Below are 11,190 nucleotides of genomic sequence, written 5' to 3' on the forward strand. Positions count from 1 at the left end.
AAATGATGTCGGCTGAATACAAAAGATGTGTACGGACTCAGAATCGGCATGTCGGCTGAACAGAAAACATGTGTACGGACATAGAATCGGCACGTCGGCTGAATACAAAACATGTGTACGGACGCAGAATCGACACCTCGCTTGGATAAATGAAACATTAAATGCCCAGAATCGACACCTCGGTTGGATAAATGCAACATTAAATGCCCAGAATCGACACCTGGCTTGGATAAATGCAACACTAAATGCCCAGAATCGCCACCTTGCCTGGATAAATGAAACCTTCGAAACCAGAGCCGACACCGCGACTGGTTTTGATTTCGATCTTTGTTGCTTTTCGTCAACCTTTAACATCAATTTTAGCAAGTAATTATAATTGAAACTATATCGTGTTCGGTATCATTTTAATCAGAAAAATTTCACCAATGCGTTAGTAAAAGTTTCAATAAAAAAAAGTCAAAAATAAAAAAGTTTTATACTTCAATTAGTATTAGTCACACCGATACGTTTCGGCTCTTTCCTTTGATCATCGGACCTCTCTCTTTCCGCCACTGTCTGTCCCTTTCTACGTTCATGCTTGGCTGGTCGTCGCGTGTAACCCGAGATTCGACACCTCGCTTGGATAAATGCAACCACTGGGTCCCAATCTTGGTTGCATTTATCCAGGTTTTACTGTAATCCGCAGACGTTTAGGGAAGAAATCTGCCGAGGCACGATCACGCCGATTTATATTAATCCGCAGACGTTTAGTGAACGAATCTGCGGAGGAACGATCACGCCGTTTACGATTAATCCGCAGACGTTTAGCGAACGAATCTACTGAGGAACGTTCGTAACGTCTAATAGTTATGAGAAATCGTACGCGAGAAGTACTACTAAGTGAACGTACCGAATCACGAAATACACGTTTAAGGAATATGCGTGAAGTAGCGAAAAATCGAAGAAAAGAACTTCTCCTTCAGGTAGACAACTTTAAATCTACTATTAATATTTTTGCTGATGTACTATGTGCAGTGTGTTACAAGACTTTATATCCGCAGCAACGTTACGCTTTGCACACGCAGCCTTTGTCTGGTCTAATTCCTGCAAATCTAATACAATCGGAGAAGATAACAACATGTTCTCGTTGCCTACATAATCTTAAAAAAAAAAGTTCCATCTCAGGCATTCTGGAATAAAATGGAACTAATGTCTGTACCTCAGGAGATAGCAGATTTATCGGAAATCGAGAAACAAATGTTGTGCAGAATAGTACCGTTTCTTAAAATCATGAAAATTCAAAATCGCTTCAGTCAGGATTGGTGCAAAGGTCAGGTAGTCCTATTTGCCCGCGATGTGTTTGAAGTAGCCGAGCAACTTCCACTTATATTAAACGAAACGGTATAATGATTGTAGTGGAAAGCCTCGAAAATTTGGAGCGACAAAAACAATTTGAAATAGACGTTGGCAAACTTCGAGTAGCTTTACAATGACTATTACAAAATAATGCTTTGTACAAAGATGTGCGACCATGTTTTTCTAATATTACCAATAACATTTTGGAAATAGCTGATGTCGTTGAAGAGCCTTGTATTGTATGAAACGAAATGGAAGTTCCAGAAAGAAATACTGATTCAAACAGTAGATTTGTGAATGTTGGATCGAATGTAGCTATTTTACGAGGGTCGTGCCATCAAGCTAGCGATCGCTTCAGTATTGAATCTCGCGGTAAGCAATGTACTGGCATAGCTGCAGTTGCTTATGTTGCGTTTCATTTGCTCGACCCTAGTACGTGGTGTACTAGTGATGTCGATTATGTACTTTTAGTAGGAGATAAATATTACCGTGATTGCATTGAAGCGCGAAGTAATCCTGACCCCAGAGAAGTCAATGTCGGCTATTTAGCCGTTACCGAATTATTGCCACACATATCATTTAATAACAACAGAGTCAATATTAACATTGGCTATGAAATGGCTGTAAATGGTCATATTGATATTGATAATGGCGATGAGGGATTTCCAAATTTAAAGAACGCTTTGATTACGTTTTTCCAACAGTATACGTACGGAATTCTTACTGCCAATTTTACATCAGTAGCTGTATCATGCGGTAACCAGTCGGAGACTACGTACTATTGGTTGTTTGATTCCCATGCAAGAGGTCCAAAAGGATATAAAGCATCGTCACGGGACGTCTCATGCTGTATGAAATGTACTAATATTGATGATTTCCACATCATTTTGCGTCGTAATTTATATGCTAAAGGAGGCAATAGCAATGTGCTAAATATCTATTCACTAACACCTGTAAGAATAGCACCCGAAAGGAATAGATCTGCTGAAATAGAAAGGATACAACAACCATCTGTTGCGACCGCTCGTAGAGAATCCGGCGGAACAGAAATTATTTTCGCCACAAGCATGTTACGTTCGACTGACGAAGATGTTCCCAACATCGACAGTATCGTTTCTGTCAGTAATAATAATAATAACGCAGAAAATGACTCGATAAACCTTGCGAATATACATAGAATAAAACAATTTTTAACAAAAAAAATCCGACTTCAAAATGCACTAAAAAGTATAAAATAATTTCCATTTCATTTATATCTGTATTCCACAGCTATTAATACAATCTACTTAATCATTAAATAGGATACTAAATATATTTCAAAGTTTTCGGAGGCGGCGCAAAATTAAAAACTTTTCCTCTACTAGGAAGATCCTAGTTCAGGTGTCAGTAACCAGTGACAAATGACCCATTTGATAGTTTCAAGTAAACAATATTCAATGGGAATCAACAAACCCATTGCAGTTCACGAGTGACCGCACTTAACTCGCGCAGCTAGTGACCTACTGAGGTCTAGGGAGATTTTTAATAGTGCGTGTGATTCCCCTTTACAGCTTGCTTCTTACTTTGCGTACACATCATTTATTTCCGGAAAATAATAGAATTTTCATTGCATCGTGAAACTTTACAATATCATCACCGGTTTTCAGTTATCGTACGACATATATTTCTGCCCACCATTTATATGATCGCAAAGTATAATAAGAAGCAAGCTGGAGAGGGGAATAACACACGTCATTAAAAATCTCTCTAGACCTAGTGAGCGGCGCGAGTTAGGTATAGTCTCTTGTGAACTGCAGTATAGTGCATGTCCATCAGGAGTGCTGACAATTTCTCATACAATCGTTACAATTACAAATGTTTTCAACCGGACCTATAATTTTTCTCTTACGACTTATTAATTACCAAGTTTGCAATACCACAATCAAATCGTTATTGGCAGCACCGTTTGTTCGGGTATTTTTAATTTTGCGCCGCCTCCGAAAACTTTGAAATATATTTAGTATCCTATTTAATGATTAAGTAGATTGTATTAATAGTTGTGGAATACAGATATAAATGAAATGGAAATTATTTTATACTTTTTAGTGCATTTTGAAGTCGGATTTTTTTTTTTGTTAAAAATTATTTTATTTCATACTTTTTAGTGGAACGAGCAGTATTCGAGGTTTACTTGCAGGAACAAGTTTGAAAAATCGCGATCGGTATATTCCTTGGAGGGTAACCCTAAAGAATAGGCTTTTTATTATAATAACAATAGTTATTAACAATAAGAAGTTATATAAATTTTGGGAAATCGAATCATCGCGGAATGATCTACGAAATGCGAAAACTCTCATCGCAATCGGTGCATTCCTTGAACCAGAACGTATTTTGCAATAATGAAAACCGTTCGAAATAAAAAAATGCGAAATGTTTTTATAACGGGACCAATCGGAAGACATATCCTACAAGACGCAAAAGATTTCATTCCGATGTCCATCCGTCTCGGAGTAATCAGCGAACGCACATTTAGAAAAAAAGTCGTTAAGAATAAAAAAATGCAAAATATTTTTTTTACGGGACCAATGGGGAATTGTACTGTACAAGATGCAAAAAGTTTCATTCCGATTGGTCCATCCGTCTCGGAATAATCGGTGAACAAAGGCAGAAAAAATAACAATAGTTTTTCACGAATATCTCGAAAACTAAAGGTTTCCGTTAATTATGCATAATGAAAAAGTTGTTCAGAATCATGCCCCCGACAATATATTAAAGGATCATTGAAGTCATTCTATGTTGAGATTAGAAACTTCCCGTTTTTTTGCAATAAAAACCGTTCGGAATAAAAAAAATCGAAATGTTTTTATAACGGGACCAATCGGAAGACATATCCTACAAGATGCAAAAGATTTCATTCCGATTGGTCCATCCATCTCGGAGTAATCGGTGAACAAAGCCAGAAAAAAAAAAAATATACTGATCGAATTGAGTATCCTCCTCGATTTCGAAGTCGGATAAAAACAGTGCCTCCTTTGAACCTAGAAAGGGAGAGAAGGATGGAAGAACTGTGTTGGTTCTTCCTGTTTCCGGATGGTAAAAATGGATTCGGAGAGCATCGAGACATCTCAATTACGCCACTGGATTACTTCCAAGCGCGTATTCTGAGCAATGACAAACAATTCCAACGAATAGATTATTTGTTCTTCGCATTATCTGTTGTTGAATACTACCGCGCAAAAGCTAGCGTTTCAGTATCACGTAGAATGCGCCAAGGGGATCATACTCCACAGGGATTAGTAGATAATATGCACGTCACGATGAGAAACATAAGAGGATCGGCATCATACTGGAAACGGTGCTGTTCGGAATTAATCGCCATGGTCCGAAGTCTTGGACCGCCCACATGGTTTGCTACGTTCTCTTGCAATGATCTAAATTGGCCAGATATGTTGAAAGCATTACTACTATCCGATGGTCGCCCCATTACCGAATTTGAAAACCTAACTTTTGCAGATCGACTAAAGTTGGTTCACAGATACCCTGTAGTTATTGCAAGACAATTTACGTTACGTGTAAACGCGTTAATGCAGAATTTAAGAAACTCCGATTGCTTAGGTGGCGTTGTTATCGATTTTTGGCAGAATAGAATTTCAGAACAGGGGAAGTCCACATTTGCACATCCTTGTTTGGTGTGCAAACGTACCTGATTTCCTTACCAACGAAGGCCGCAACGTTATTGAGAAAGTTGTATCTTGTTCATTGGAAGCAGAAAATCCAGATATGAGGGACATAGTTCAAAAGGTCCAAATTCATAAACATTCTGCTACATGTTACAAAGATCGTAATAATCGTTGTTGTCGTTTTGAATTCCCCAGACCGATAAGTGAAAGAACGATATGCTTAGGTCCAGATGACACACTTGCGAATAATGGACGTTTCTGAAGAGAACAGGAAATGAAATTATGGTGAATAATTACAACCCAACTCTTTTAAAGCTTTGGCTAAAAATTAAACGCTGCTATAATCCTACAGTTAATACGATGATAAAACCATCTTTCATTGAAGTAGCTTCTTTGACTGGCGTCGCCGCCCGTCAAATATTCGGGAACACTCTGCATTCCATGTTCTCCTTGCCTATTGAAAAAGGTACTGCAATGACGTATCGGCGACTGACAAGACAAAGACTCGAACAGGAGAGACGAAAGTGGCGTCATACAAGGTGGTTGATTATTGACGAGATATCAATGGCATCTTATGAGAATTTGCGGTAAGACTTCGGAATAGTACCACACTTGGAATTTGTTCAAACTGTAGGTAGAGAGTGTTTAGGGTATAACTAACTAAAATATGAAGTCTCAACGTGCGGAAATGCCAATGTGCGAAGTTGTGGTATATCGAGTTTCCTCGCTTCCTTAACCGAATTTATGGTTTAAATTAAAAAAAAAAGACCTTCCCCAACCGTTTATGCTTCACGTGGAGAAAATGTTCGAAAAGACACCTCCAGCCCCATTGGGAGGTGCCGGAGGTAGTGTGGGATTTTTACCCACTAAAACCTCCACGGTGACCTACACTGGGGCTATAGGGGCCCTATCTCGGCGGAGAGTCCAACCTTTGAGCCTCCCGCTACGTGCCAACTCCGCCGACGCCCGGGGCCACGCCCGACGGCGGCGGCACCTCGAGCCGCGTGTAGTGGCGATCGGGGCTCCAGCCCCGGCCACCCTGCCTAATCTAACCCTAACCTAACCTAACCTTACTTTTCTTTTAATAGTTCGGTTAGGTTAAGCTAGTTTCTTGGTTTTTTGAAGAGAATGCCCAGAAAAGGTGAAAAAGATCGGTTTTCGCGATTTTCTATATCTCGGCACGTTAAAGTTTCCGCACGTTGAAACTTTATATTTACGTTACCACTAACCTAACATATAAGTGTATGAAGGTTGAACACAATCGGAGTGTGGTACTAATCCCAAGATAAGCCGAATTTGCGAATAATTCATTTCAGATTGCAAGAATTCAAAAGTAATGATAAACTATTTGGCGGCGTAAATGTACTTATCTTCGGCGATATCATGCAGTTGCCCCCAGTAAAACGCCACTGGTGTTTTGAACAGCCACATTGATGTACTGCAGAAATTAATTTATGGCACCAATTTTCATTCTGCGAACTCATCATTAATATGCGACAAAGAGATGACGTTGAGTTTATCGACTTACTGAATAACCTTCGGTTTGGAGAAGTGACAACTTCTCAACTACAAATACTATGCGAACGAAGAAGAGTTCCCCTAACCGGAGAGTTCGAGGATGGTGCTGCAGTAAGAATATTCCCAACGATAAAATTAGTGGATGAATATAACACAAAAATGACAGATGAATTAGCAAAATCACGTCGAATGTACGTCATTGATTCAATAGATGAGTCCCGTGAGGCAGCTACATATGGAAAAAGGCCACCAGAAAATGTCATACCTGTAAATGTAAATAATTGTGGCGGACTGTTACATACAATAACATTAACTGAGGGATCTCGAATTATGCTGCGACAAAAGTTATCAATTTCTGATGGTTTGATAAACGGCGCAATGGGAATAGTAAAGAAATTTACATGGCCGGCACTTCGAAGAGATCAATTAGAACAGGGAGAATTGCCGGATTCAGTACTTATAAAATTTGACGACGCATCCATTGGAAATAGATTCAAAGATATTGATGGCAACATTCCAATATCTCCAGTTTCAGCAACGTTTCAAGCGACAAAAGGATTTGGAGACGTCGAGCGCAGAATGTTACCACTTATTCTAAGTTGGGCAGTAACGGTGCACAAATTACAAGGGACTACATTGAACAAAGCTGTAATTGATCTTGGTAAAAAGAATTTTGCAAAAGGCCAAATTTACGTTGCACTTAGTCGTGTTAAAAGTTTAGATGGTCTAGTTTTATCTGATTTAGCACCAAACAAAGTCCTCGTTAAACCTCATGACGAGAGAGCACTCGCAGAAATGCAAAGATTACGACAGTTGCTTTTGCAAAGAAACAGTCCAAATCAGCTTCCAGCGCCTGATATGTGGAGAAGCAAGCCAAGCCTTTTTTTTATTTGTTTTATTCTTAGCGACCAATTAGTAAAGAAACTGACGAAGTTTACTTGCAGAGACAAGTTTGGAAAATCGCACTCGCTACATTCCTTGCAGAATAACCCTAAAGAATAGGTTTTTTTGCTATAACGATAGTTATTAACAATAAGAAGTTACATACATTTTTGTAAATGAAATTATGGTGGAAAGATGTACGAGATGTGAAAAGTTTCATCGCAATCGGTGTATTCCTTATAGAGTAGCAGTATATAATCGGATTTTGCAATAAGAATAGTTATTATTATATGTATATGCATACTGGATTTCGGTCGACGCGATATGTATGTGTATAGAAACAGTAGAGAATCGGCGACTGCATGCTGACCAGTAGAGACACGTAGGCGTACGTAGAATTCAATGCAGTAGTAACAATAGTTTTTCACGAATATCTCGGAAACTAAAACTTTCCGTTAATTATGCACAATGAAAAAGTAGTTCAGAATCATGTCCCCGACAACATATTAAATGGTCATTGAAATCGTCCAATCTTGACATTAAAAAGTTCCTGTATTTTGCAATAACAATGAAAAACTGAAAAATTTTTTTTCAATGGGACCAACCGGAAGACATACCCTACAAGATGTAAAAGGTTTCGTTCCGATTGGTATATCCATCTCGGAATAATCGGTGAACACACACAAAAAAAAAAAAAAAGAAAAATACATACTGATCGAATTGAGTAACCTCCTCCTTTTCGAAGTCGGTTAAAAAAGCGTAACCACAACAGTCGGAAACGCAAATTTCAAAAGGAATAGATTTTGTTGATTTTGCATGGGTTTTTGAAGAAATAAAAAATCTTGCAACACATTCGACTATTGGATGTGCCATCGAACATTTTGACATAGTTGGATGTCAGCAATATGGATTGGAAAAAGTGTACCATGTACAGTGCCGAATGTGCAATTACGTAGAACGCATACCCTGTCTTCGACAGAACGATGGCACTATGGACATCAACCACGCCGCTATTTCCGCAACAATGGTGACGCGCGGCGGATATAATCAACTAGAAGCATTATTGCCTGGTGTAAATGTGTCCTGTATGACGAAAAGAATTCACGAAAAATGTCAGAATGACATAATCGATGCCTTCGAAGTGGCCGCACAACGCGAAATGGAAGATGCTGGAAAAGAAGAAAGAGAATTAGCTATAGCAAGAGGCGACATACTTCCAGAATCTAATATGCCATGGATCGAAGTTGTCACAGATGACAGTTGGATGAAAAGATCATACCGCGGAGGAGATTACAATTCTCTTTCTGGCGTAGGAGCCATCGTGGGATATCACACGAAGAAAGTACTGTGTATGGTTCGTGGAAGAGCAATTAAAAACAAAGAAGAAGCGCGCGAGCATTGCTGTTTCAAAAACTGGAGTCGTCAGCTAAGTTCAACCGGTATGGAAAGTGCTACTATCATCGAAAGATTCAAATGCAGTATAGAAATGCATGGCCTAGTATACACTCTATATTAGTTGCCGATGGCGATATCTGTGTTCAAGAAGATATTAGACAATGATCCATATAAAAAGAATAGGGTGCAGGTACGAAAAATATAATGCACCAATCATCTACTACGGAATTTCAGTAGAAAAATAAACAACATCGTAACAAAAGGCCGCTACAAAGAACTAAGAGCTGTCGTAAAGGACAATGCTCTGCGCCTGGTATAAAGAAAGCTGCAGAATACCGGTTCAAAGAAAAAATCAGACTGGTCGATCAAATACAAAATTTGAAGGAGGATATGAAAAATGTACCGAGTCATGTTTTTGATGAACATAAGGAGTGGCAGAAATTAGTATATTTCTGCAATAAATATTCTGACCCCAACAAAATAAATTATGAGTGAATGATGTTCCACAATTGAAGCAAGCTGGTACATATCAAAGCATTGAGGAAGCGATGCAGCCACTCTTCGCTCAAGCTGAAAGTTTGTTTTATGCTGTTGTGTTCGGGCATAGGTTGCGCCTGTATTCGGAGTTTTGGGAAAGATGAACTCGGATGCTTGCTTATCACTTATATATATTTCTGATAATAATGAGATCGCTTCTACACCTGCTCTTCCCTGACGCATTCCTCGCTCTCCGTAAAAACAAAAACATACTTGCACTCCTAGCGCCGCGTACGGCAACGGATGGCCTAGGTTCGCGCGCTTATTTGAACGCGTCCGTCCTCTCGGATATAACATATGCTTTAAATAACAATGCTATAGAAAGTTTTAATAATGTAACTGCTAAATTCATCGGAAGCAAAAGGATAAACTTTGGACGAAGAGGCTCGTATCAGGGTAGAGTCTCCGCTGCTGTCGTCCAATTTAATGCAAAAGTGGCGTTCAGCAGATTGAGTATGGCAATGAATAAAGAGCCGACGACCATCGTAAGAAGGATGGAAGAACGTCCTCCTTCAGAAATCAGAAACAATTGTGCGACCAGGATTACGGCCCCAGCGCAGAAAAACGAGACATGGCAGAGGCTGTATACTCTTCCGAGTATGAAAGACATATGGCTATACTCCACGAGTGGCAAACGATGCGATACAAAATCGAAATGGAAACTCGCAATCAGGCGAATAGCGAAAAGTGGATAAGTTATAGAAAAAGCATTCAATTTCGACAAGGTATGTCGATTACGAAAGGATACACCACGAGCAAATACTTTGGAGAGTATAATGTATTCGCAAATACAACATTTACATTCCCTCGAATACAGAAGGGAAAACAAGGCAAACGCCTCGAGACTATTAGAAAAGGAATTAGGAATTGATATTCTACCATGTGGCTTCTTCATCAATGCCGTTGTGCCTTACTTAGATGCAACTCCTGACGGCCTCGTTGACGATGATACTATCGTCGAAGTGAAATGTCCTAAATCGGCGAAGGATTCATCGCCTGCTGAAGCAATACAGCAGTTACCTGCGATACGGCGTATCTTTCGAGGTGATGAAATAAATAAAAGTCATCACTACTATTATCAAGTGCAAGGACAGTTGCACATAATGAATAGTCAAAGTGCCTTATTCTGTTTATGGACGCAGAAAAGAATGAAAATTATAAACGTACCAAGAGATGATACATTCTGGGCAACAGAGATGGAAGACATATTGAAAAAGTTCTATGAGGATTGTATGTTGCCAGAAATTATAGATAGTAGATTCAATTGACACGAGCCAATTAGAGAACCTCCATACATAAAAACAGGAGGAGCATGTACGAGTACATAATAAAGTACATGTAACGATGGATGACAACATCGTAATTGCATCGGCAAAAGTAAGTTTGAAAATTTGTCGAGTACGCGTGCACTTGGACCAGCTTCAGCTCGACGGATTTCATTGTAGATCACCTCCATTCTTGTTCGTAAACGTTGTCAATGGATCGATGGACAGATTTCCAGAATTCATCTAATTTATGAACTGTTGGAAGTGATGTGCACGTTGTTGCAAACATAACTGTGCTCTCTTTATTAAATTGCGTCGAACGTTTTCTAATGTATCGTTGTATAATTTTAATTGTTCAAATGCTATAATAATTTTTTGCGTTAATTGTTCAGCGCTCGTCATGTCATCATTGTACACAATCGACTTAACCCCTTCCCGTGCCATTTAGCTCGACGAAACTCGGGCCCAAGCGGTAGTCGTCAAAGCGCGCTAAACAGACAAGACGCTCGAGAACAGTCGCAATACGTGCCGAAATGTAAAGAGCTTTGATATCTGATATATAGACATTTTTACGCGTTACCACTGTTGAACTCACAAGT

General features: G+C 39.2%; 1 protein-coding gene across 1 annotated transcript; it reads left to right on the forward strand.

Annotated features, from left to right (window-relative positions):
* Positions 1-10,102: 10,102 nt before the first annotated feature.
* Positions 10,103-10,594, forward strand: LOC114881772. Its single transcript, XM_029198634.1, has one exon. The coding sequence runs from the start codon at positions 10,103-10,105 to the stop codon at positions 10,592-10,594; it is 492 nt and encodes a 163-aa protein (XP_029054467.1).
* Positions 10,595-11,190: the final 596 nt, after the last annotated feature.

Source organism: Osmia bicornis, chromosome 16 (assembly GCF_907164935.1).
Source record: "Osmia bicornis bicornis chromosome 16, iOsmBic2.1, whole genome shotgun sequence".
NCBI lineage: Eukaryota > Metazoa > Arthropoda > Insecta > Hymenoptera > Megachilidae > Osmia > Osmia bicornis.